The following is a 26742-nucleotide window of genomic DNA, read 5'->3' as shown; positions in this document are numbered from 1 at the left end:
GATGCAGAAGCTGGAAATGGTTTACAAGCAATTACATATTATATATAGGCCCAAGAAGGAAAACGGATATTGTAAAATAATAACAATGCAAAACAATATATTGTCATCATTCTTTATAATACAAAAGTAAATAGTAAAATAGTAAATTGTTATCCTTAAAAAACAGCTTCTTTGCTGTTTCATAGAAATGCGTGTACTGTATGACACAGGGTGAAACATCCACCCCCTGATCACGGTCATAAAACATAAAAATAGCATAGAAGATAAAAAGAAACATCTAACAGGTTTCAAAGTAAAATGGTTAGTGTCTAATTAAGAAAGACCTTTGAAGAACTTAATAATGTTGAACCCTGACGATAAAAGTATTGGAGTGGCAAATACATATTTCTGTCGACTTTTAAATGTTTAGTAGGAAAACAATAAAGACATTTTGAAATATAGAATTGGTGGAATATTAAAGATTGTTTTTCACATTAATGAGATATTACATGATTGAAGGTTATAAAAAAATAATTGCAGATTTTATTATTGGATAAATGTTTTGTTTTCAGTCTTTAGAAGGGTACTTGGTATCCGAGGTAAAGAAACCTCCATGACCTAAATGAAGATGGAATAGTCTAATGGATGTTGTAAAGGCACATGGGCAAACACAACTATATGTTTGAATACAGATCCTTCTTAATCTTGAAGCATTCTACAACATTTATTTAAGTCGCTTTCGAAAATGGATAACCTTTAAATGTAGGTTTACTGCGTAACAGTATAAGGTTTCAGAAACATTCCCATGGTGTACCTCAAAACCGTCCAAAAAGTCCTATAGTCCAAAAAGCCATATAGCAAATTACTTCAATCTCTCTAAAGCTGGCCATAATACACCAACTGTCAATGAGACATCAGCCCGCACCCTGAACTCCTTCCCCGATCCTCCGCTCCCTGTGATTATTGGTCTGATCAATGTACTGGGAAGAAATATTAATGTCTGTAACCCCCTTAAATAATCCATTTACAGAATACATGCTGCCAAAAAGGACACAAGTAAAGGACACCAGTATTCTGTTGATGGCTCCTACCTGATAACTGTGGGGAAATATTTTTTTTTAGTGCCGATGAAATCATAGTGGGCTCTTTTTATGTCTCATCCTTGGTTTGACAAGCAAATTGTGTTTTGCCATGGGCCCCCCAAACCCATTAGGCCCAGATTAGCCTTGTGCTGATGCCGGCTTACTAAAAAAAACCGGTTTAGGTATATTTTAGGTGAGAGGCTATGTAATAGGGGTAGATACAAAAAGTGGAGGAGTGAGCATGCAGCACTAATATTATCATCTGACGTAGTATTGGAATATAAAATGGCGACCTCAGGCCAAGCTATAAGCGTGAGGTAATTGCTGAGTTTTCCGGGTGCAGTCTGTTTATCATTAAAGAGGTTCCATGCCAGAAGTTCACATTAGAAATGTTTCTTACCAGATGTAAAACTATAGCATGTAAACCATGATTGGCCGTCCTTTACCTATGTTGACTGTTCGATCATGGATAGATTGTTGCGATTGTACTAAATCATTTTTGTATTAGTACAATGATCCAGCGTTTAGACGCGTAATTGAGGTATTCATTACTTAATCTGCCATTTTTGGATATGGGTGAACTTGACAATTTTTAGATTCTTGCCTTTAAGTCGCTTAAAAAAAAAAATTAAAGCTCTAATAATGGCTGAAGATTTTCAAATCACAAATGAAGAAACTGACAAATCTATTGGCTCGTTTTCGTTCACTTGTAACATGCTAAAACTGCCCATTGATACGTAGTTTATCTTGTTTTTTTTTACTTAAGATTTTGCTGCCATCTTGTGGCTCAGATCATTTTATATCATCAATTCCCTACATTTATTTACATAGGAGTGAACTTTTTATGGTCTCTGACAGAAAAGCAGTTTCTAACTGGCAAGCAAAATCCATTAAAATTGGAAGATCGACAACTCTTTTTCTCAATGCTCTTTTTGGCTAGTTAAATAGTGAAATTGAAAGGTTATGAGGCCGCAAGTTCTATAGTTTCTTCATGACTAAATCCCTGGAGAGGAACACCATTTCCCACTTTCAAATGATGTGGAACAAATCAGTTTTATCTTGCTTGTCCTAGCTCCATAACTTTTGCATCTTCATTCTGTATGGTACTTAAGGCGATTGCGAGTACAGGTGGTGGAAAAAGTGAGAGCTGGTATTACAAATTGCTGAAAACTGACAGCAGGCGCTCCGCATGACATCATGAAGCTACTATGCTAAATGAAGTCTTCACAAAAACAAAAAGACTGATATTTTTGGCTTTCATTCTAGGACACCAGCGGAGTAATTCTTGGCTTTACTTTAGAATTGCATGGTACATATTGTAGGACGATCATGGTGTACAGTGAAAAGTAACCATACAGTCAGTTTTTCCAGCTCTCAGAACAGCTTACAAGTTTGTGTACTGGGTTGAATCTGAAATTCGATCTGTATCGTTTACATAGCAATAATTGACCTGGCTTAAATCTTACTTTTTTATATTGCTTTGTCTTTCATTATTGTATTTGATAGGGCTGGTAAAGGGATAACAACTCATAGCTCCTGTGCACATGTAATGCAGAAATCAAAATAAGACAGATAAAAGTGACATCATCCTGATTAATTACAGTAATTGGCAGCATGCACATGGCCGTGTCCATAATCATGGACCACGATTACGGGCACGGCTGGCCGCTGGCGGCTGCGGACAGACACTCGCATTTTTGGCCTGTGCTCCTATACAAAGTATGGGAGCACGGCCTGTAAAAAGCAAAAGAATGGACATGTACCATAATTTGCGGTACACTTCTACAGCCTGGTCACCTTCCCGCAATTATAGGGAAAAGTGTCCGTGGTCAATAGAAGAGAATGGGTCCGTAATTGCGGACTGTGATTACGGTCCGCAATTCCGGACGATTTTTACGATCGTGTGCATGAGGCCATACTTGTGGATTTTCCTACTAGCATCATTCTTCGCTATCTGCAGGACAGGTGATAAATGTTAGATCACGTGGAGCCTCACCGCTGCGTCCTCCACCATTCTCCAGTACATGGCACCCTCACCCACTCCTCACCACAGAAGTTGGATTAAGTAGTGTTCGAGCTTGCATGCTGCCGCCCCATACAACTCTATGGGAGATGTGCAAACAGTCGAGTGAGGCCCCACACAATCTAAGATTTATCATGTGGATAGATGATAAGTGTTGTTTTTGGGGGAACCCCTTTAAGGCCACAGGGATTCTGTCTATGATACAATTTACTACAACCAATAATACTTTTACTTACACAAGACTAACATCCTTATAGGCAACTCTACCAAAAATACATCGTTTGAGTGACAAGTAGATTATCAAAGAATAAAAAAAGAGATAAATGTTGTACCTGGTGGGGCATTATTAAGTGGATCTTAGATGTATTGAACTCCAGGTTACACATAAATATTACAGTAGAACGCTTCTTTGTATTAATTACTTCATGATGTCGCTGCATTATGTTCTAAGTATTCTGTGAGCAGCTGCCAGGACGGCTCTTCAAGTGGTAAATACTGAAATAATGAAGAAAAGCTGAAATGTGGAACGTATTACAGTATGTAAAAGACAGGGATTTCGCTAGCCTTCCATCTTAAATCAAAATGCATTTTGTGTGCAAATGCTGTGCACATTCTTGTAGGTCAGAAGGTAGTCTTTAAAAATTATATTTAATATGCATGAGTTATTGGGAAGACTTATCAATATTGCCATAGGATACCTGAATATACGAGTCAGGGAAAATGGAGCAAATTGTACCAAATTTATTTAAAAAATGGCACGATAAATTGGCGCAACTCTCTAGGCATGTTAGAAACATTTCTGTTCTTTTCACTCATGTACACCAAGATATTGTGCCAAGAAAAATGATGTGCATCATTTATTTGACTTTTCTACTAGCTCCATTTTTCTAGACATCTTTTAAAACTATCGAGGTAGGTGCAATAAACATCAAGAAAACAAAAACATGTCAAAACACATAAACATGTCAAAACACATAATACATGTCATAACACAACAACACGCCAAAACACATAAACATGGCAAAACATATAAAACATGTCATAACACAACAACACGCCAAAACCCATAAACATGCCCAAACACATCAGCATGCTAAACACATAAACATGCCAAACACATAAACATGCCATAACACATCAACTCACCAAAAGACTTAAACACACAATTTTGGACACAATTTACATTAGAATTTAGGCACATTTTGTTTAGTAGTTGAGTCTTTAAATATATTCTTAGAAGTAATAGAATTATTGCTATTATTTACATCATACCCACATGTAGTAGGTCAATTTGTGTCTACACATACATTGATTTTAGTACAAAGTAGTCACATATGTGTTTAAAATTTGTTGAGATTGGAACTAATGACTGGTGTATTCTAGTAGGACTATTGTTCTTCATGTTCAATCCATTAGTGACTATGCCATAAAACATATTCTAGAAGTAAAAGGCTGATACCTACAATATTGTAGTCAAAGCAGATTGGTATACTCGCTGTGGAAAACAAAAATACTGATTTGAAATGTTAACTTACAACTGGTGGAATGTCTTTTTGGTTCATTTTTGGTTGTGAAAATTTGCTACTCAGAAAAACTAAGACTATTGACAAAGTATTGACCCAAAGGGCCGGATGAATAGATTTTGTCAACTTTTTTTGGATCTTTGGACCATCAAACTGGAAACAAATGTTTCTACTTGTTTATAAACCAGTCATTTATCTAGTTGAAGGCCACCTGCTTTATAATGTTGTAAGAATGTCTTCGAGAGGAAGAAAGAACAAATACTATAACAGTGCAAAATTTAGTTGACGTCAATCGATTACAATGTATTGTGTTATCTCTATTGGAGTGCAGGTGCTTAAACTGTTATATAAAAACTACTGAAGAAATGGCAGAAGGGCTAAAAGTGTAAAGAACTTTTAGAAATCCAGTGTTTTGTTAACTTTCCAAAAGGAACAGGACTGAATAAGGCTTTAACAGTGCTGATACTTTATCATGTTCCGTTATGATACAGGAAAACAAACCATGTGTCAGTATTATGTGTGAGTAGTTCAAGCTGTTTAAAGTATAGATTAGGGTTACACGACACTCAGTCCTCATTTGTTTTTACTGCCACATGGGTTTTTCACTTATTGAACTCTGTCAGAGCAGATACACACTCTCATGAATTAGAAAAAACGTAGCTGTAAGAAATGGTCCCCTATGTCTTATAATCACTCTATGTGTTTTCCCTGGGTTACTGTACTATAGTAAACTTTGTTTCTACTCAACAGTATCATTTCTTTTGGGATCAAGCACCAAACACATAGAAGTTTATCAGATGGCAACATGTGGTGACATGTACAAACCCTAGTGCAAATTCAAAATAGTGGTATTTGACTTGTTAAACCCATTCAATACTGGCCAAATGTCTTTCAAATATAAGGATTATCTACCTACAACCGGTAATGCTTGCCATGGCGGAGACGCATGGTAAAGTAACACTGGCTGCCAGTTTCTCCAGATCATAAGGGGGTCACGATAGCAGGATGCCCTGTGAAGAGCTTATCATAGGGAGATCCTTCTAACAAAACTGGAATGACAAGGGTAGACAACCTGTTTAATGACTTGTGCCATCTATATAGACATGGTTTTTATGTGCACTAGATCTTCTTAATGATCCCCAACTTAATGAAAAATTTTTGAATAACTTTGCTAGACGATTTGTTAGCACACATTATGTAAAATGTTATTGCATGCTATTCAACTGGAATAATTTGCAAATGAAATGTGGCCCTTGGACCAAAAAAAAATGAATTGTGCCCCCCAGTAAATGTATTCTATAAAGATTTTGTTGAAAAAAATAAGATCTATAGGGACTAATGCATGAACAAAATATGTATCCAATTGATCATATCTGTTCATGGAAATATCATGTATGGTAAACTGAACTTTGTTGAAATTTTCCTTAAAATGGTGGTCTTCACATGGAATTGGTGACGAAGGAAACTTCATCGGAGTTCCCAGAACTTTTCTTAATTTCACAGCTAGCACATGCAGCTGCTCACTTCAGGCAGCTGTTCATCTTTATGCATTGATATGTGGGAGAGAAGCTATTTTTTAGCACCTTAAATATATTGAAATGCACCACGAGTAATTGCGGCTTAACAACTTTTAAAACTCTCTGATAAGTGTTATTTCAATGTGTTAAATCACTGAGTACAAGGAGAAAATGACACACTGTATAAATTGGCCATTTATTCATGTTTTATTTTATTTATAAGGTGAATATGTAGATTTTTTTTTTGCTATTATTTATGAGCATAAAACATAGTTTAATAAAATGTAATATTGCGAAGTAATAATTTCCCCAGTAATGTAACCCACAGTAACCAGTTAAGTTTAGTTTATGGAAATAGAGCAATAAATCGGTCTTTTAGTTCTTCCAAACCTTCTTGGGTACTAACTTATTTATTTTGTAAACAATAAAAATCACAAGACTTCAACTGTCTGAAATAACTGTACTAAAATAACGTTGAACCTGTGTCACCGCTGCCTGTGTCACCGCTGCCTGTGTCACCGCTGCATAGTCTAGCATGTCCTACTCACTCAGTGAAGGTAAAAACTATGCATCAACTTTAGGTCTCATTCAGACGAGAGTAATCCTCGTCCGTGGGCTGTCCGTTGAAATAACTGACAGCATACAGACACATTCATTTCAATGGGGCTATTCAGACATGCGTGAGTTTTCACGCAGCGAGTGTCCGTTGCATGAAACTCATCGCATGTCCTATATTGGTGCATTTTTGCATTCCTTGTCACCCATTGAAGTCCATGGATGCGTGAAAAACACGGACAGCACATGGTCGACATCCGTGTCCTGTCTGTGTTTCACGTATCAAATACAGAGAAATAAAAAAACAAAAACAATGAAGTGCTTGCACGGATGTGAAAAACACATGCCACACGCAAAGCACACTGATGCCATATGCAACGCTCACTGATGGCACACGGACATGGAATGCAAGAATTACGCTGCATTTTTTACACACGTAAACCGGACACGCTTGTGTGAATGTAGCCTAAGTTCCTAACAGTAGATAAAGCACCTACAGACTATACAATTAAGATAAATAATATTGTTTACCGTTTTCAAGTGTATGTATGTATGTATGCATGTATGTAAGATGAACATGGAGTGTTAGGGCTTATATGTGCAACATCTACTTAATTCTACATAGGTCACTTTAGGTATGAACACTTTACCAATCCGAGTTAGGACTCTTGAACACAGAGTACAGAATACACTGAATATATTAACATTAATATATTAGAGGAAATTTGAATGTTAATATGTGTTATTACTATTTTATTATTGAGTTCAATGCATATTCTGTATGCAGTAAGACCCCTAATCTCCCCCTAGTGGTGACTGCAGGCAACCAGAATATTACATCTATGGCTATGCATTGGAATTGGAGCTTTGTATCAGAAAAACGGAGGATTGACTCCTATAAAGATAGATTATTAAATTAATCCGTCCCAAAAATTTAGATCTATTTTGATTTAAAATAAAAAATGGTATTCAAAGATGGACTTCAACTTGAATTCTTACTTCTCTCAGGTGTATTAATTCTTCATAGACCTATCTATATTTCCAGTGTTAGCTTTGGTAGGTGATTAGCTTACAGAATGATTCTACGTTGTTACCCTGGCGTTTCTGCAAGTTTCTAGCTTTTTATGGGAAACAATTACAAGGACACAGCCCTTGAAGTGATACCAGTGGATAGTTTATGTGTGTACAAGTGCTACGTCAGCTTAATTTGTCAAGTACAATCAATTGCAAAAGTGCACATGTGTGTACAAAGGGAGGCCGGTTATGACCACAACTGTGTAAACATATTGACATTCCATGAAGAATATGTAAAATATCACTGCCAGGCACCAACTCCTTAAATATCAATTTTCGTATGAGATGTTCAGATACAATTCCTTGTTAAGCTTCTGTTCCACTGCATTTTGAGACCTTTTAAGTTTGTTTATTATATTACTGCTAAAGCCTTCCTTTCCATTACATAGTTATAATACTCCTTTTCAAACTATCCTATTTAAGGATGTCTTATGCTAGGCCATAATACTGACAAAATGGCTGATTTAGTAGATAAATGAGTTACAAATTTGAAAAAATCATTTAAATTGATCAAATATTTCTCTATAATGGACAAACTGAAAATGTGCTCAGAGGCTCATAATCAATGATGTGGCTATAGGAGGTGCCGAGGTAGCAGTCTTAAGGCCCTATTACACTGGCCAATTTTGGCCGGTGCAGCGAGTGCCGATCAACGAGACAGCTCGTTGATCAGTGCTCATTTTGCTCCTGTCACAAGGAGCTATGGATGGGGACGAGCGGTCGTTACTCCGATCGCTCGTCCCCATACGCTATCATGTCGGCAGCGCGTCTCCCTGATTACACAGGGAGATGTGCTGCCGACAACGATAATATTTTAATTATTTAAAACGATACGACCAGCAGATGATTGAGCGTTTGCTCGTTCATCTGCTGATCGCTGCCCTGTTTACTCAGGGCAGTTGTCGTCAACAAGCGTTCTATAAATGATTGTCTGCCTGATAATTGGCCAGTGTAAAACCCCCTCGGGCCATGGTGTCTGAGGGGCCAACAGGCCCTTCAGCCACACAAGATGATATCAGTATTGTAAATGGCAGGTGAGGGGCCCTGTAACAGATTTTGCATTGGGGCCAACTTCAAATTATGACACTCCTCCTAATAACAAGTGTGTAATGTTGGACTATGCCATAAGTGTGAAGATATGAGTCTGTAGTCTCCTAAGGGATTTGTCTGTTCAACTCTTGACATGTACTACTTGCACGTCCAGCACCTCTGTCCGCTTAAGTGTCAATGTGTGTCTGCAGTCAATGTGTCCGTGATAAGTCTGTGCCAGTAACATCACTGTGAGCAGCACTTTCTTTCCTGTTCTAGGGAATGTTTTCTTAGGTGTCTTTCAGAACAGTAAATGCTCCTACTCAGACAGGTTTGGATCCTTGACACGTTTGAAAACAGAATCGAGTGATGTGTTCTGTCCTATGGCTTTGATGATTATATGGACAATACTCTATTAATTGAGTGCAGACAAACACGACTTAATAGGCTTCCGACAACTGTCTTTCTGTTAATACCTAAGCTTTGTCTGCATTAATTTATGAGGATTAAAGGGGTTTTCCCACGAGGGACATTTATGAAATATCCACAATATATGTCATAAATGTCAGATAGATGCGGATCCCACCCCTGGGACCCACACCTATCTCTAGAACGGGGCCCCGAAACACTGTTCTACCTCTGTGTGTGTCAGTTGACTTCCGACCATGAATGTGAAAACAGCATAGCTCGCTGAGCTGCGCTGTTTCCATAAGCCCTATAGAACTGAATGGTAGTTACGGAAACAGCGTAGCTCGCATGCTACGCTGCTTCCGTAACTGCTATTCACTGCTATGGGAGTTACAGAAACAGCATAGCTCAGTGATATGTCATAAACGTCCCTCATGGGAAAACCCCTTTAATTACTAGCCAAGGCTGTAAGGTACAACTATTAAGACACCACACCCCACCTTGTATGGAAATTGCAGTGTAACAGTGTCATGTGTAGTAAATAAAGCATAATACATTCATGGGACATTAGAGGGGTTATATGGTTCTTTAAAATTGATGGCCTATACTTACAATAGGCCACCAATATAAGATCAGTGGCGGTCCGACTCTCGGCAGCCCGTCGATCAGCTGTGTAAAGGGGGCCCTGACCCCTTCATTGTTTGCACAGTTATTTTGCTTTTAGTAGTGGCTGTGCATACCATAACAGCTCAGTCCCAGTTTCTTTAATGGGTTGAAGCTGTAGTGAGCTGTAATACCAGACACTGCCGCTACTAAAAGTATAGAGCTATGCCTAATAAACAATTGAAGAGACACGACACTTGACAAAGCACCCTGGCCCTTTTAAACATCTGATCGGCGGGGGTTCCCTGAGTCGGACCCCTACCGATCTAATATCAATGGCCTATCATAAGGATAGGCCATCAATTTTAAGGAACCGGATAACCCCTTTAATTCCCATGCTGTGCAAATATTTCCATCCTGTGCAAACAATATCTACATAGATAAAGCTCAGGCAGGATTGTTGGGCATTGCCGGAGCTATATCTATGTAGATATTGTTCGCACAATTTCAAGAAAAGATCAAAGCAAAGCTTCTTCTCAGATTATTGTATGGAAGTTTTTAAAAGATTCTCTGTTTTTAAAAGATTCTGGGCAACTATAAGAATCTCTTAAAGTGCTAGTGATAAGCTATAGCACCCACGGATTGCCCCCCCGCCCCCCGACCCCCAATCATGGGGCCATTAGTTGCCTTTTGCATGTAAAACAACATATCCATCTTATCTTTTTGGCCAAGGGGCATCACCTGAAACACTCCATTGCATCTTTCTTGTAGAGTTCTCCTGACTGTTCAGTTGGTACTACAGCTCCCACCATGGTAGCCTTATCAGATATTTATCTGCATGATAGACTCTGTTGGATAACAGGTATTATATATTTGATAACACTGGCAAAAATACATTTTTGTCTGGACTTTCTAATCGATTTGCAAAACCACAGTGGGTAGGCTAAAGTTCTAACTAGGAATATCTTAGATACAAGTTGAGTTTATATAATTAAGAAAAAATAGGAGGAATCCTCCAGCTCACCTTGGTGCAGACCTATACTGCTTGCAGCGCTCGGGTCCTCGTGTCGGCACACGGTATGAATGGAGAGAAAAAAGCAAAACTTGGATCCAGCGCTGATAGATGTAAAAACGGAAACTTATTACAAGTTTTATTGTAAGTTTAAAAGTAGAAACAGCAGGGTATTTTCCTCTGTACAAGAGGTGATCAGAAAATGATACCTACGCGTTTCAGACACTTCCTGCGTCCTTACTCATGGCTGGTAATGCCCTGCTGTTGCTACTTTTAAACTTACAATAAAACTTGGAAGAAGTTTCCGTTTTTACATCTATCAGCGCTGGATCCAACTTTTGATTTTTTCTCTTTATATAAATAAGTGTTAGTTCAAGTCATATTAATATAATGTGTAAGTAACTATTCACACTATGCTTTTTATAATTCCAATAATAGGTAATTGACCTTGGTCTGATGAGGTAATTAAGATCACTTCCCACAGTCATAAATTATTGACTGCCCCTGTGTTACTCTATGGGTCCCGAAGTTCCTACATGTGGTTTACCCATCTGCTTGAATCTTGTCCATAATGTTAAGCATGCTTTGAGAGCTTCTACCGCTTTAAATAAAACAAGTGTTAACAACCCGTTGACAGATGTAATTCAGAGTATTTCTGCACACAATGATGGGGCTTTGAGACAGACTTATTTACATTTTATTTCATTTACTCCTTGCAGTGACATAACAGAGCTCATGAGCCGCTTAAAGCAAGTGAGTGAAGAACAGCTCTGGCACTAATAAGGAACTCCCTTTGACTTGCTGCATTATGCAGCAGTATGATAGCAGACAGTGGTGCGGCTACAGTACAATGCTGATTTACTGCAGTGCAGCATATTCTGCTGGTAACTCAATATTTGGGAGCTATTCTTCTCAATGGGAATTCATATCACATTTACAGCCTGTCTACTTTGAATAAACAGAGTTACTAATGCTTAGATAGATAGATAGATAGATAGATAGATAGATAGATAGATAGATAGATAGATAGATGGATGGATGGATGGATGGATGGATGGATGGATGGATGGCTGGATGGATGGATGGATGGATGGATGGATAGATAGATAGATAGATAGATAGATGATATCAGATAGATAGATAGATAGAGAGAGAGAGAGAGAGATGGATGGATGGATAGATAGATAGATAGATAGATAGATAGATAGATAGATAGATAGATAGATAGATAGATAGATAGATAGATAGATAGATAGATAGATAGATAGATAGATATGAGATAGATATGAGATAGATAGATAGATAGATAGATATGAGATAGATAGATAGATAGATAGATAGATAGATAGATAGATAGATAGATAGATAGATAGATAGATGGATGGATGGATGGATGGATGGATGGATGGATGGATGGATGGATGGATGGCTGGATGGATGGATGGATGGATAGATAGATAGATAGATAGATAGATAGATAGATAGATAGATAGATAGATAGATAGATAGATAGATCGATAGATAGATGATATCAGATAGATAGATAGAGAGAGAGAGAGAGAGATGGATGGATGGATGGATGGATAGATAGATAGATAGATAGATAGATAGATAGATAGATAGATAGATAGATAGATAGATAGATAGATAGATAGATAGATAGATATGAGATAGATAGATAGATAGATAGATAGATAGATAGATAGATAGATAGATAGATAGATAGATATGAGATAGATAGATAGATAGATAGATAGATAGATAGATAGATAGATAGATAGATAGATAGATAGATAGATAGATAGATTTAACACACAGATACAGAAATATGAGTACAAAATAGAGATTTACATAATTATATTTAAAGTAAAACTTTGAAAATTAGAGTTGAATTATTAGGATGAGGAGATGTCGCTGGGCATTTATTGACTATTGCGTCATCCATGTAATACCATGTAATGCAGTAAATCTTTTTTATGTTTTTGTAGGTATATACTACAATACACTAAAAGCTATTGAATTCTCAAGAGGGCTGTAGGCAACACAAAAGCCCTTTGTGCTACAACATCCTGTGGATCGCCAGTTGTTAGACCTGGGGATAAATCTTTTGAGAATATTGACAATTTCTGAAACACAAGTAATAATAGCTAATGAGAAAGATCCCTACAAGTCTCATTATTGCCAGCTATTACGCTATATCATGACATCATAGAATTAGTAAGAAAAGCAAAAGTTTGTGGAGAGAAACATGATCTACGTTTTTAGCCATTTTACTTCGTAGCTTCATAGGCATTCGGGAGATTCTAAGATCAATCGTCCTCAGGGAGCGATGCTGTGAAATTTCCGAGCAGCTGGATGGCACAGATTCTGGATAAACTTGCTGTCAACAGAAGACTTGTGAAAAAGCAAGACACACTGAGAATTCCAACACGGCTTATGTGCCGTCTTTCAAAATATCTTGCATTTTGTCAATGGAGAATCTAGAATAATATTTCATTGCCTCAAAGCTCATCAGATTTCCTCATTATTCTTTATCACTACTTTATCTTAGTTTTACCGGAAGAACTGGAACTAAGCTTTATTAGCCTCATGTTCCATAATGATATACTGGATTGGAGCAAGAGTTCATGGACCTTTAAGAAGCAAAGTTGAATAGAACCCAGTAATTCATCGCAATTCTCTATCTGTAATCCTTTCTTACCGACAGAATACATTACTTATATTACTTTTTAATCCTAAATATCTGTCAGATGCCCTACTATCCGGATGTCAGTGGATGCTGTTAGATCTTCTAGAGGGCCGTAAAAGACTTGGCACAATAGACTTCCCCAATAAGAGAAAAAGTTGGTCAATATACTGGTTGAATCAACTGATAGTGGGGCTATTCTTTGGTTGGCACTATTTATAGGGGATTTGAAAGTTGGCACTTTACTCTTGTTATGACATCACCCTGGCAGTGTTTATGAAAGCACTCTGGCACTGTTTTGGGGGCATTCTGGCTGTGTCAATGGAACACTCCGAAGATGCACTCTACGTGTATTTATCATGGCACTGTTAATGGGGCACCCTAGCTGGCCAAAATTTGAGGAAGAAGCTTATTTGCATCTAAAGTCTCTCTGAAAGTTATTCTTGAAAGTTTGATAACTATGTATTAATCATCTCATAAATGTCCTTATTTAAAAAGATCTGTATTGTCATTAAAAATCTTATAAGTGTTGGTTACAACTGGCAGACATAGGGGTGCTACATGCATTAACTCATATACTAACAATGTGAGCAGCATCATTTAATGAAAGGGATATATATTTGTATGCATTTTCATATTTTTTATAAATATTTACAGCACAGAAAACTGTACAATATAAAATAGCTGTCATAATTAGGCTTCGTTCACATGTGCGTCAGGGCTCCGTTCATGGGTTCCGTCGGACCTTTCCGTCAGGGGAACTCATGAACTAAATCCAAACTGAAACAAACGAAAATCATAAGTTTCCGTTTGCATCACCATTGATTTCAATGGTGACGGATCCGGTGCAAATGGTTTCCATTTGTCACCGTTGTTTAAGGGTTCCGTCGTTTTGACGGACTCAATACCATAGTCGACTGCGCTATTCATTCCGTCAAAACAACGGAAACCTTACACAAAGTTGGCAAACGGAAACCATTTGCACCGGATCCGTCACCATTGAAATCAATGGTGATGCAAACGGAAACCTATGGTTTCCGTTTGTTTCAGTTTGGATTCCGTTCATGTGTTCCCCTGATGAAAAACTCAGACCGAACCCATGAACGGAGTCCCGACGCAGATTGGAACGAAGCCTAAGTCTCACGCAAGATATATTCCTCGGGGTAGATGTACCTATGTGGAGAGATGTAGTATAGAAGGTAAGGGGGAAGTCCATTGACCTGCAGAGGCCTGTTGGAGATGTTACTTTGAATCCCATAATAAGTTTCTTGAGATTTGACAAGCCACAGAGACTTCCTGAAATCTAACAAGTCTTGATTGTAAAGGTGAAATATTCCCGAACATGTGTAAATATTCTTACGTAAAGTAGTAAAGAGTTATTAAAAACAAGTTTGCTCCAGGGAGATTCTGTGCTTCCCACAGAGATTCTCAGCATCACATGTTGCCAACACAGGAGTTCAACCAGGTAATATTGTACTTTGGTTCGGAAAGCGCACAACATAATAAAGTTTTCTGTTTGTGAGAGATTAGTCAATCCTTCTTGTGAATGAGAACAAATCAGCCGAGACGTGTGCTGTATGATCAGTTCAAATGTTTGTTGAAGGAGTAGAACGTAAAGGCTGTTATGACATGTGAAAATTTTTTTCGCACTAGTTGCTTTGTTCACCATTTGATGCTAGAAATTTGTTATAGTGCGGTAACTTCTTGTGGGCTGGAGATTAGTATATATTTACTTTCCACCCCAATGGTTGTATGGTGGACAATTAACAGTTTTATTGAACAACTATTCCCATTTTATTTCTAGGAATTGTCTTTTGACACCGTTTGTTCGCTGTAAGGCCTCATTTACACGAGCGTGTGCGTTTTGCGCGCGCAAAAAACGCAGAGTTTTGCGTGCGCAAAAGGCACTTGACAGCTCCGTGTGTCATCCGTGTATGATGCGCGGCTGCGTGATTTTCGCGCAGCCGCCATCATAGAGATGAGGCTAGTCGACGTCAGTCACTGTCCATGGTGCTGAAAGAGTTAACTGATCGGCAGTAACTCTTTCAGCACCCTCGACAGTGCATTCCGATCACCATATCGCGTAACCTGTTCAAAAAAAAAGAGGTTCGTACTTACCGAGAACTTCCCGGCCGTTGCCTTGGTGACGCGTCCTTGGTGACGCGTCCTTGGTGACGCGCCTCTCTTGACATCTGGCCCCACCTCCCTGGATGACGCGGCAGTCCATGTAACCGCTGCAGCCTGTGCTTGGCTTGTGATTGGCTGCAGCTGTCACTTGGACTGAATTGTCATCCCGGGAGGTCAGACTGGAGGAAGAAGCCGGGAGTTATCGGTAAGTCAGAACTTTTTTTTTTTTTGACACGTTCACGTATATTGGAATCGGAAGTCACTGTCCAGGGTGCTGAACCAGTTTAACTCTTTCAGCACCCTGCACAGTGACTGTCTCCTGCCGGGTTCGGTCAAAACGAGTTCGGCCGAACCCGGTAAAGTTCGGTTCGCTCATGTCTAAGACACTCCGTTCGGATGTTTGTAAACAGAAAAGCACGTGGTGCTTTTCTGTTTACATTCAGTTTGACAGCTCTTACGCGAGTCACGCAGTTCGCACGGAAGTGCTTCCGTGCGGCATGCGTGGTTTTCACGCACCCATTGACTTCAATGGGTGCGTGATGCGCGAAAAACGCACGATTATAGAACATGTTGTGAGTTTTACGCCACGCATCGTCTGCACTGCCCCATAGAGTAATATAGGTGCGTACGACACGCGTGAAAAGCATGCGCGTCGCACGCGCGTATATTACGCTCGTGTAAATGAGGCCTAACAGTAGAGTTTCTACATTGTAGCAATTACGGGCTGTTGTCTCTATGCCAGCAAATATCAAATTTAACCCCATTCCCTACACATAGGTCAGTTGGCAGCAATGCTTCAACTAAGCTCCACCTAATTAGAAATAATTATATAAAATATAACTGATATACCAATTGCCCCACAACACGATAATAGAGTAAATGCGTCGGTCATAAACTACATCAAGTGTGAACTTGTCCTCAAGAAAGTGGACCACGGCAGAGCCTATTCATCTCTTTGATGCATCAGTATGACTACTATCAGTTCAGTCGTGATCCTTTCTTTTAGCATTGAAGTTAGTGCGTGACTGCTTAAAAAAGTAATAAAAACTGATTTCAAATTTGTCGTCAGCTTTTCAATCCATCAGTTGTAGAGTGAAAGATGCCTCGAGAAACTGAAATGTGAAATTAACTTTAGAAATTTGGTTTCGTAAGAAGTAAACATATCGTATATGCTAAGGACATGCTTATATCATTGCATAAACTCATGGATGACGGACAAATGCTGCACTAAAAAGCTCAGCTAACTGAAATGGATCCTACGTGATTACTTATTACATCATATCCAATTACTTTTTGGCATAATTAGACAATATGTTTTATTATGCCACATGTTTGGGTATTTCGGAATCATTATTCCCATATGGTATTTCACAACATTTTAGTTGCCTCACCACAGGGTTTTTCCAGTTTGAGTCCATCTGGGAGTCATTTGATTTTTCTACTTGTCTGTTGTCAGTGAAAGTAACCAGTGGATGATTGGTTATTAATGTCCAGTATACAAGAGGTAGGCTTTTTTATGTTCTTTCAAGCTACACATATCAGTATTATTTCCAACATAGATTAAAGCCTTGTTTTAATAGGCATTTCTTAAACATCAAGCATGGTATAATGGAGGAAAACAACCATCACAAATCCAATACGCATGTACTTTAGACAGTAGAAAGCTATAAAACATCATAATAAAATACACATGTAGTTTGTGTTTTCTCTGTTTACCAGGCAAGAAGGATTCTCATTGCTTACTTTTTGTATTTTTTGTATTTGTAGGCAGCCTATTCTACACTGATGATCTCTAACAAGTTAAACAGTTCCAAACTTTGTAGGGTCTTGTAGGGGGCAACTAAGGTGACATCCCCTACAGAGTCCACAAAATGTCATCTTAAGCCATTGTCACCCTTACAGCTCCATGATCCATTGAAGAAACTGCAGAACAGATCATTTTAATACTACATATTCTGCACAATTTTTCTGCTTGGTTCTTATCAAGCTATAATAAAATGTCTACATTTATGAGGGGTTGGCAAATCAGGATAATGTCATTTATACCATTTATAGAGTATGTACATGAACATGGCCACTAATATTTTGTTTGCCCTTTTCAGCTAAGTATATATTCACTGAATTCAAATAATTGTAATTTGTGCTTCCACGATAAAATGAATAACCAATTCACTGGGATATACTAAGAAATAAAATCACAAAATCTTTATTAATAACGCGCTAAAATCAGTGATACAATCACCACCGTGAAAAAAGCGCAAGGTGTTCAAACTAAATTGAAATAAATTGTAATAGAAGTAATTCATTAGCTGGTTCAATTGTGAACCCTATGAAATGATCATTCTCATGTAAGTTGTACAGGGTAGTGTGCTGAAATTGTTACAACAGCCGGTCGTTCCCAGTAACATTGGAGCATCAGAGCATTCTCTGAGCAAACCGGCAATAGGATTGAAGATCCTCACACGCTGTCACCTACACCTAAATACCCCCTCTTTGCTGACCCAAAGACTAAAGATTTAGTGATTTTACTTCTTAGTATATCCCAGTGAATTCCTTTTAAGCTAAGCCATTAAATCAAGATCGGTAGAGTAAGAATATTATTAAAATAAATAAATAGGACATACAGTATCTGACCAACTAGACAAATAGCTTGTCACTAATGTAGCTTGATAGGTGTTATATTTTTGGGAAAATCTAGCCTTATTTATAACTTCTTTATACATATAAATATGTCTATATATATATATATATGTATACATGTATATATTTATATATATATATATATATATATATATATATATATATATGTATACATGTATATATATATATATATATATATATATATATATACAGTTCTTCTCTGTGATCCCATTAAATTTGGGGTGTTCTTTCGATGTACTCTCACTAGCCTGTCTATGACTCTCATTGTAGAACAACACTGCCACTTTGTGGATACAAGTTCTATGTCGTAGCACCACATTTATTCCTGCCATTATAGCAATTAATGAAAATTTGATCTATCTTATAGAATAAACGAAAACACTAAATGATGACATTGCTTCAATACATGAAATGAATTAGTGCAGTAATATGACTCGAATGTAACACTCTGATTTTGGCAACGATGATGGATAATAAGCAAAAGAGTTTACAAAAGGAAAATGTAGGTTGATGACAAAAAAATATTCACTGATGAATGAGAATTAAATATGAAGCAATGTGTTGATGTGAGAACACAGTGATACTTATGCCTCGCTGCAACGGCGAAGTATTAATCATTCATGTTTCCTTCAGTAGATAAACAAGCTTTAATAGCTTTTGGCGTAATTCTGTCGGACAGGGTATGAGTTATACGTTACAGTATTACTTTTTAGTGGTCTTGAGCAATGATTTCAACTTTATTGGAATACATTTATATCCGAGCATTGTTTCAATGGTCTTTTTAATTTTTTGTCTTTCATTCCTATTATCATTGTATATTTTCCTTATTACTTTTTATATACATACTGTAGTGCCATCACCTGTGCATTACATAATAAACAGTCCAGCATAAAGCACAGTGTTTGCTAGATCCATTAGAGTCCTGCCCATGTGAGCAATCTATAAGAAATAATGGGTGGAATTAGAGGAATGTGTATGTTTATCATGATCTTATAGGTGGCTGGTTTAATTCATTCCTCTAAAAGTTTATGTTAGAGTATACCACTAGTTCGATTATTAAATCTGTATGATTCCCTAAAAACACTGAAGGGTGCAATTTCCCTCACTTAACAACTATTGGAAAATAGATTGTCACTGCGCCCTCCATCGGTCACTGCGCCCTCCATCGGTGAGCCTTTTACCTGCAGTATATTACCCCCAGGCCCATGTTGCACTTGGGAGACCTTATAATGGATGCAATTGAGCCCACTGGTACAGCCTGAATAGAAGATCATACAAATGCCCTTCAGTACAAGAAACCTATCCTGGCGACCAGTTCTCGTAATAACTGTAGGAATTCAAAAGAAACCATTAATGGGATTAACATTGCGTTCAAGACCAAGTAAGGGTAACTACGAGCAGGGCACAAATAAAATATACAATTTGTGAATTTGTACAGAAATAAAAGCAATTGTTGAGTATAATCAGCTGATAATGTTATATAAAATGGCACAATACAGCCTATGTGTACAGATGTAAGCCTATAAATCAGTAAGAGTAGACAGTGTCATTGTGTCAACACACATTTGTCTTCTGTGAAAGATGTATGGCTAGTGTAAAATAACCTCAGAGCTAGAGATTCTTCAAGACCTTATCTGGCTTACAGGTTTTTGGATATAAAGTAGTTCCTTAAATTTGTCATCCTAGATTACATACCCATTGCAAAAGCAGCACATGAAAAGAAAAAGTAGCTGAGCTTTTACAATATATCATCTACGGCTCCATTTAATACAAGCAGAGAATCAATACCTCTAAATGCTTACCCTTTTATCTAGGGCAAGCATCCAGGAAGATCATTTTAATTGATTTAGTACACTGATCTTAATAAAAAAAAACACGCGAGAAGCCAATAAACCACCGCTTCCTTATTTACCATCCGAGCCGGTAATAGTACATACAATACGTTTTAAACCATTTTCTTGCTAATATAATAAAGCAGACGTTGTGTCTGAGGAAGGGGGAAGCGTGAAGAAGTATGTGGAAGATAAGTAATCATTATACAGTTATACTAATGAAAGACTTTTATGGGTTCGTAAATTCTTTCATAGAGAATAGACCACAATTGCCAGACTTGTGCAATATTGGTTTGGACTAGAAGATTGAAGATATTGAAGACATCCCCATTGAATTATTCTGCTTGAAAATGTAATTGTTTTTCTAAAAATCGGATTTTCAATTAAGGCTGCATTCCTTTCACGGACTTATGTATGTACTTGTTCATAACTGCTCACTATGTCTGAATTGTCTTGTAAATGCATGCCGTTTTTTAGCTTCTGGTTAATTGTTACTATCAAGGTGCAGTGTATGGTCACTGGGAAACTGAAGTATTATTAGGCATGTCTTTACATTACTGGAAGAAAAGATGCTAGGTAGTTAGATGCCCCTACTGTAATCAATAGGATCCATCATAACATCCTCTTTCATACTTTTTTTTGTACAAGTGAACCTGGAACTTGTAGGTGTGAACACAGCCTAGCAATGATGAAATGTAATTAAAAATGGAAGCAAACATTAGGTTATATTCTGAGAATTTTTGACCCCCTGTGGGATATATTGATCATTGGTGGAGGCATGGAAAAAGAATACTCATCCTCTCCTCTGTTAACCAATTGCTCCTCTTCTGGCTACCGGCTCCAGAAGGAAGCGGATGGGCAGACTCTGGTGAGTGATGTTATCAGGTTGTCACGGCAGGGAAGTAGTAGTTTGAAGTAAGGGCAACATCTATCCTTAATAAAAGTACTCAGCCCTGGCTTCATATGTAAGTTACTGTCACACTGGACAGCAACATATTGCATGCGATGATGTGTGATCTCAAGCAGGATCCTATTGAAAACCCACTTGTGGTACGCTACCTGTGATAGCAGTAAATAGAGTAAGGGTATTTAAGGGATTTTTTTTCGATTGCGATATTGCATGCGATATAATTTACATACATTACATGCAATATCGCATTTTGTCACAAAGCAATTTAGCGAACATGAGCACTTGTGATAATCGCCGACGAGTCTTGCCCTTAGGCAAATGAAGGAGCAGGGTATTCCAACAAAACTCAATAGTGATGTGAGGTTCCTGCTAAATGGCCCTTTTTAATACCGTCATGGATGCATATTCCTCTGGCTTACATGCTGCTGATACAATTCCAGGAGATTTTTTTGCTATGGGCTATTTTCTACCCCTTCGTAAATAGCCCGATTGTCTGGCGGTGCTTTTTTCCATTCACTCCATTACAGTGTTCGTGTACTGTGTGTGTGTGTGTGTGTGTGTGTGTGTGTGTGTGTGTGTGTGTGTGTGTGTGTGTGTGTCGCTTGGCAGTATTCTACAGTTCTGCACTTCCTTTTCCTGATTTCCCATCATCCATAGTCAAATGAAGGCCGACTGGTACAAAACCCCTCCTCTTCGGTCCAAAATCCCTCCTCTTGGTCGCAGCGCAATCAGGGCACGTAAACATATCAAATATAATGCAAAAACTTGCAAAATGTCCCAAAAATGGGCAATATTGCACCAAAATAGTTACAGCTTTTGCACATGTTTGGAAGTAAATTGTAATTATGAATGCATGCCCTGTATGGCTTTACTGACACACATTATTGATTGGCACATGTGGTCAGAAATAGTAGCAATAGCGTGCTGAGGGAGTAGGCTCACGCTGGAGCAGGCAGTGGATAGTGACGAGGCTGTATGTAAGAGGCGGGAACCTGTTCCTGCAAGGAGCCACTCCCACTTCCTGTAATCCCTCTCGTTGTCCCTACTGCTATTAGTCTTGACAAAAGGCAGTGGACAGCAAGATCGAAATAAGAGAGATACCTAGTGGCCGGCACTTTACAGTGAATTTTCGGGCAGAAACGTTTTCGTTAAATTAAGTAAATTGCAGATTATAATAATTATAATATTTTAATAATAATAAAAGATAGAAGTTTTTTTTTTAATGTATCTGCACCTTCAACTAATATAGCTGGCATTAAGTTAGTTAATATATAACTCTCTCGTTTTTCAATTATGTCACGCAAACCAGCAGGACTCAGGATGACTTTTCACTGCCTGCAGCATAGCATGGAAACAAGTCCTGCTTTGCTTTCTACTGTTGCACAGTAAAAAAAAAAAATCAAAAGAAAAAGGCAGCTGCTAATATTTTTTTTTGCAAGGGAATTTTAGATTAAAAACTTAACATGCTTAATTTTACCCTTGTGATTGTCAAGTATTTTGCATTTGTCTCATAGAATATGCTTTTTAATATTATGAGCTTAGTGCCTGGAATTCTGTATACAGGCTCCTACAAGGAATGATGAATGGTATTTGCAGCTAAGCACTCAGCAGTGAATGTGCTGCGAGAAATACCTTTACTTTGTTCTATAAAAAAAAAAAAAAACAGGTTGATCTTCTTCATACCTGCATCTCTCCTGGCAAAGAAGGGAAATGTTATAAATGTAATGGCAGAATTTCACATGAAAACCCTAATATTCTTTTTTTGCAATTCCATTCCTAACCACACGGTGTGCTGTAAAGCATAAATGGTTGTGCTGATACATCCAAATATTCCTATTGCCACCTGGCTTATCTATTGAGCATAATTTCGTATATGCGTAGTGTTTGCTTAGTGTAGTATTGAAATATTTTAAGACTATTATTTTAGCATAGTATAGAAACATGGTTCAAGACAACTTAGATCTCATGTCAATATGCTACTTATACAGGTGAAATTGCAATAAGAGAGCTCGAAATGTATACCTTTGGGTTGATGTTGGTTTCATCTTGCCAATGTCAAATAAGCTGAATTAGGCTGGGCTATACTTGATATTTCCATGGGACACAATATTGTAGCATTGTAGCAGCATTTTCTCATTGGCGATAACTACACTGTGTAAACAGGGCAGCGATCAGATGATCGAGCAAACGATCGATCATCGCTGATCGTATCGTTCTAAAAAAGTAAAATATTATCGTTGTCGGCAGCACATCTCCCTGTGTAATGATACATGATAATAATGTATGGGGATGAGTGATCAGAGTAACGACCGCTCGTCCCCATCCATAGCTCCGTGTGACAGGAGCAAACGAGCGCCGATCAACGATGCTTTATAGATGAAATATTATAGTATAGTTTCCTAAGAGAGGACTTTCTGTTCAGATACCTTCTACATCATTAATTTCCATCAATTTTTTAATATATGTTCCAAAGGCAAAACACTTGTCTCCACACGTTCCTTGATGTTTGAACGTTATGTATAATTTTTGTACTTATCTTGACAGAACTAATACCATCAATAATCACTTTCTGTAATTAGGGCGTCACTTCTGATAATGAGAAAAGTGTCATAATTCCAATGACTACATGATAGGATGTAGCAATAAGTCCTTAGGGTAAATACAAATACCCCACCTACGGCCTCCTTCACACCGGGTTTTTGGCTGATGTTTTAAATTGCATAAATAAATGCATGTGCAAACGCTAGTGTTTTTGCTTTTTTTGGTGTTTTTGATGGCATTTTTTATATAGTGTCATTTTGTACATGTGTTTTTCCTGGCTTATGTTTAACCCCTATAGAGAAGCCTATGAGAAAAAGACAAGAAAAAAAACATCATGCCTATAGCTTGCCGCATTTTAAAGCAATGCTACCAACCCAAAAAATGCTAAAAACAAAAACCCCACCACAAATCAAAACGCTGTGTATGTAGGCTTTCTCAGCGTTTCTTTTTAGGGCAAAAAAATGCGGCAAAAAAAGACACAACAAAAGCCACTGAAAACAAAATTAAACGAGGTGTGCAAATTCAGCTTATAGTTCTAGCTCTGCTGCATAACTAAGCAGATATAGGGCTTATTCAGACGAACGTGATATACGTCTGTGCAATGCGCGGGATTTTCACGCGCCTCGCACTGACCTATATTAGTCTATGGGGCTGTGCAGACTGTCCGTGAGTTTCATGCAGCGTGTGTCCGCTGCGTAAAACTCACGACATGTCCTATATTTGTGCGTTGTTCGTGCATCACGCACCCATTTAAGTCAATGGGTGCGTGAAAATCACGCGCAGCAAACGGAAGCACTTTCGTGTGACGCGCGTGATTCGCGCAACAGCAGTAAAGAGTATGTATGAAAACAGAAAAGCACCACGTGCTTTTCTGTTTACAAACATACAAACAGAGTGTTATAATGATGGCGGCTGCGTGAAGATCTATCTATCAATCTATCTATCTATCTATCTATCTATCTATCTATCTATCTATCTATCTATCTATCTATCTATCTATCTATCTGTCTGTCTGTCTGTCTATCTATCTATCTATCTATTTCATATCTATCTATCTATCTATCTATCTATCTATCTATCTATCTATCTATCTATCTATCTGTCTGTCTGTCTGTCTGTCTGTCTGTCTGTCTGTCTGTCTGTCTGTCTATCTATCTATCTATCTATCTGTCTGTCTGTCTGTCTGTCTGTCTGTCTGTCTATCTATCTATCTATCTATCTATCTATCTATCTATCTATCTATCTATCTATTTTCTAGTAACTTAACAAACAACTTTCTGTAAGAAGAATGCATGATAGATTTAAAAACCCCCCACCAAGACACCACTTCCTTACAAGAATATGAATCCTTTTGAATTAGTAATTTTTATTACCACGAACTGAGACTTTTTTTTAAATCTCCTGTCTGTCTGCCAAATGAGGGTCAACAGCAGATCACAGCAAGCTGCGGTTGTCTTCTTTTTTTCCCCCTCTATCCCCCATGGCTAATAAAAACAAAACAAAGCATACAATATTACAGTATTATATACTGTAGATGTAAAGCGACACAGCTTGTTGATAATATATGGCACAGATCACATACATTATGATAAGAAGTCTATGTACAAGGTATAACAGTAGGGTTTGTGGGAATTCATATCCAGGACTTTTAAACAATAGGCTGAATTACGGTACTTATAGCATTATTTATTTGATAAGAAATTGACTTTGTGTAAATATTGAATGTGACTTTACATTGGGTTTTGTATTTGAGAATGAAGGCGAGTGTACAATGTTTCTAAATCAAGCTATTATTTTTCATAGTGAATTGATTTGCTTTTAATCTTGATATCTAAAGTAGCAATGTTACATTGCTGAAATCTCAGGATGAGAAGCTTTTACCCACGAAAATGATGTTAGGTTTTATTGTCTTTTATGAGGCTTACAGCAGAACAAAAGAAAGGTCAGACAATCTAGGCCTTATGCATAATCAAGTAATGGACCAATTTCTATTCATCTAATGTTTGTAAAGTACCCAATGTGACCACTAGTGGTAGTAATGGGTATTTCAGCATCTATTGAGTGATTAAACTATACTTTGTGTTTATCTCACTCCGGAAATAGCTTTGTATTTATTATCTAGAGTCTGATATATGCTTTGGTTTTATAGTGGCATTTATGTTTAACTTGTCACTACCCAAGATAGTCATTCATATTTCTTTTCCAGCTTCACCACCCAAACTAAAGGAGATAGAAAGTAAGACGGTAGAAGAAGGTCATAAGTTGACACTTAAGTGTGAAGTTCTGTCGGAACAGCCACGTCTGAAATTTAAGTGGTTCAAAGAAGATAAAGAAATTGGAGGAAAAAATAAATCAGCCAACATCAAGTTGCGGAAGAAAAAGTAAGTAATTGTATTGATTTATTTGTTTAGCCGAGCACATTGGAGAAGGCTACTATTTTGCCCAGTGCCGGCACAAAACAAGAGTGATAATGAAGTGTTTGGGATTATCTAAGTGCTAAGTAATGGAAGTAGGGTGATATCATATTGTTTGGAGATAATTTACTATGCATACAGTTTATTATTGGACATCACAAGGGCACATAACTGTAAAATGTACCTGAGAGGGGCCTACGGCAGGCATAGATATTCTTAACCCTTGATGTTGATCCTAGATAATATTATGTGCAGGGCTAGACTGTCTGATGCTTTATATACTGTGCGCTATACTTATGTACAATTGGACATGCACTGTTTAGTGGAGCTGGAAGGTCAGGATCATTTCCTCTGGTGGGTTGAATGTTCTTTAGTCTGACACTGATTATATATATTTTTCTGAGCTGAATTCGTTTATGGTTCTATTTGCCAAAATTTTATAGTCTAGTCTACTCTAATGTTGCATTCTAACTGAGGTCTGTGATATTTAACTCTAATGATTCTAAAAACCATTCAAATACTTAAGATTACATTTTGGGAAATAGCTGTTGGATGGTGGTGGCCATTGGATGTACAATGGCTGGAGGCAATAAGTAAAAATCTATTATAGGGGACTACAGCAATTAGGTAGACGCTAGCGTGTGTTTGCCTTTATATAATGCCCTGTGTTAACAATGTAACCATGAGCCGATGTACATGGAAATCCTGGATCGTCGGCTGATCGCATCTTTTATGCAGCAATACATTTTATCTTTGTTGGCAGGAT

The 26742-nt window shown here is 37.7% G+C and overlaps 1 protein-coding gene across 4 annotated transcripts in view; it reads left to right on the top strand.

Moving 5' to 3' along the window:
• The window catches only part of NRG1 (neuregulin 1), a 725774-nt gene that overhangs the window by 617002 nt on the left and 82030 nt on the right, over window positions 1–26742 (top strand). For all 4 annotated transcript variants that reach the window (XM_075862109.1, XM_075862100.1, XM_075862090.1 and 1 more), the window contains exon 2: window positions 25769–25943. In XM_075862109.1, coding sequence (XP_075718224.1) covers window positions 25769–25943 — 175 coding nt within the window. The remainder of the gene's footprint in view (window positions 1–25768; window positions 25944–26742) is intronic.

The sequence above is a fragment of the Rhinoderma darwinii genome, chromosome 1 (genome assembly GCF_050947455.1).
Source record: "Rhinoderma darwinii isolate aRhiDar2 chromosome 1, aRhiDar2.hap1, whole genome shotgun sequence".
NCBI classification, from domain to species: domain Eukaryota; kingdom Metazoa; phylum Chordata; class Amphibia; order Anura; family Rhinodermatidae; genus Rhinoderma; species Rhinoderma darwinii.
Note: the sequence above shows the minus strand (reverse complement) of the source record. Positions and strands in the feature narration are given on the sequence as shown.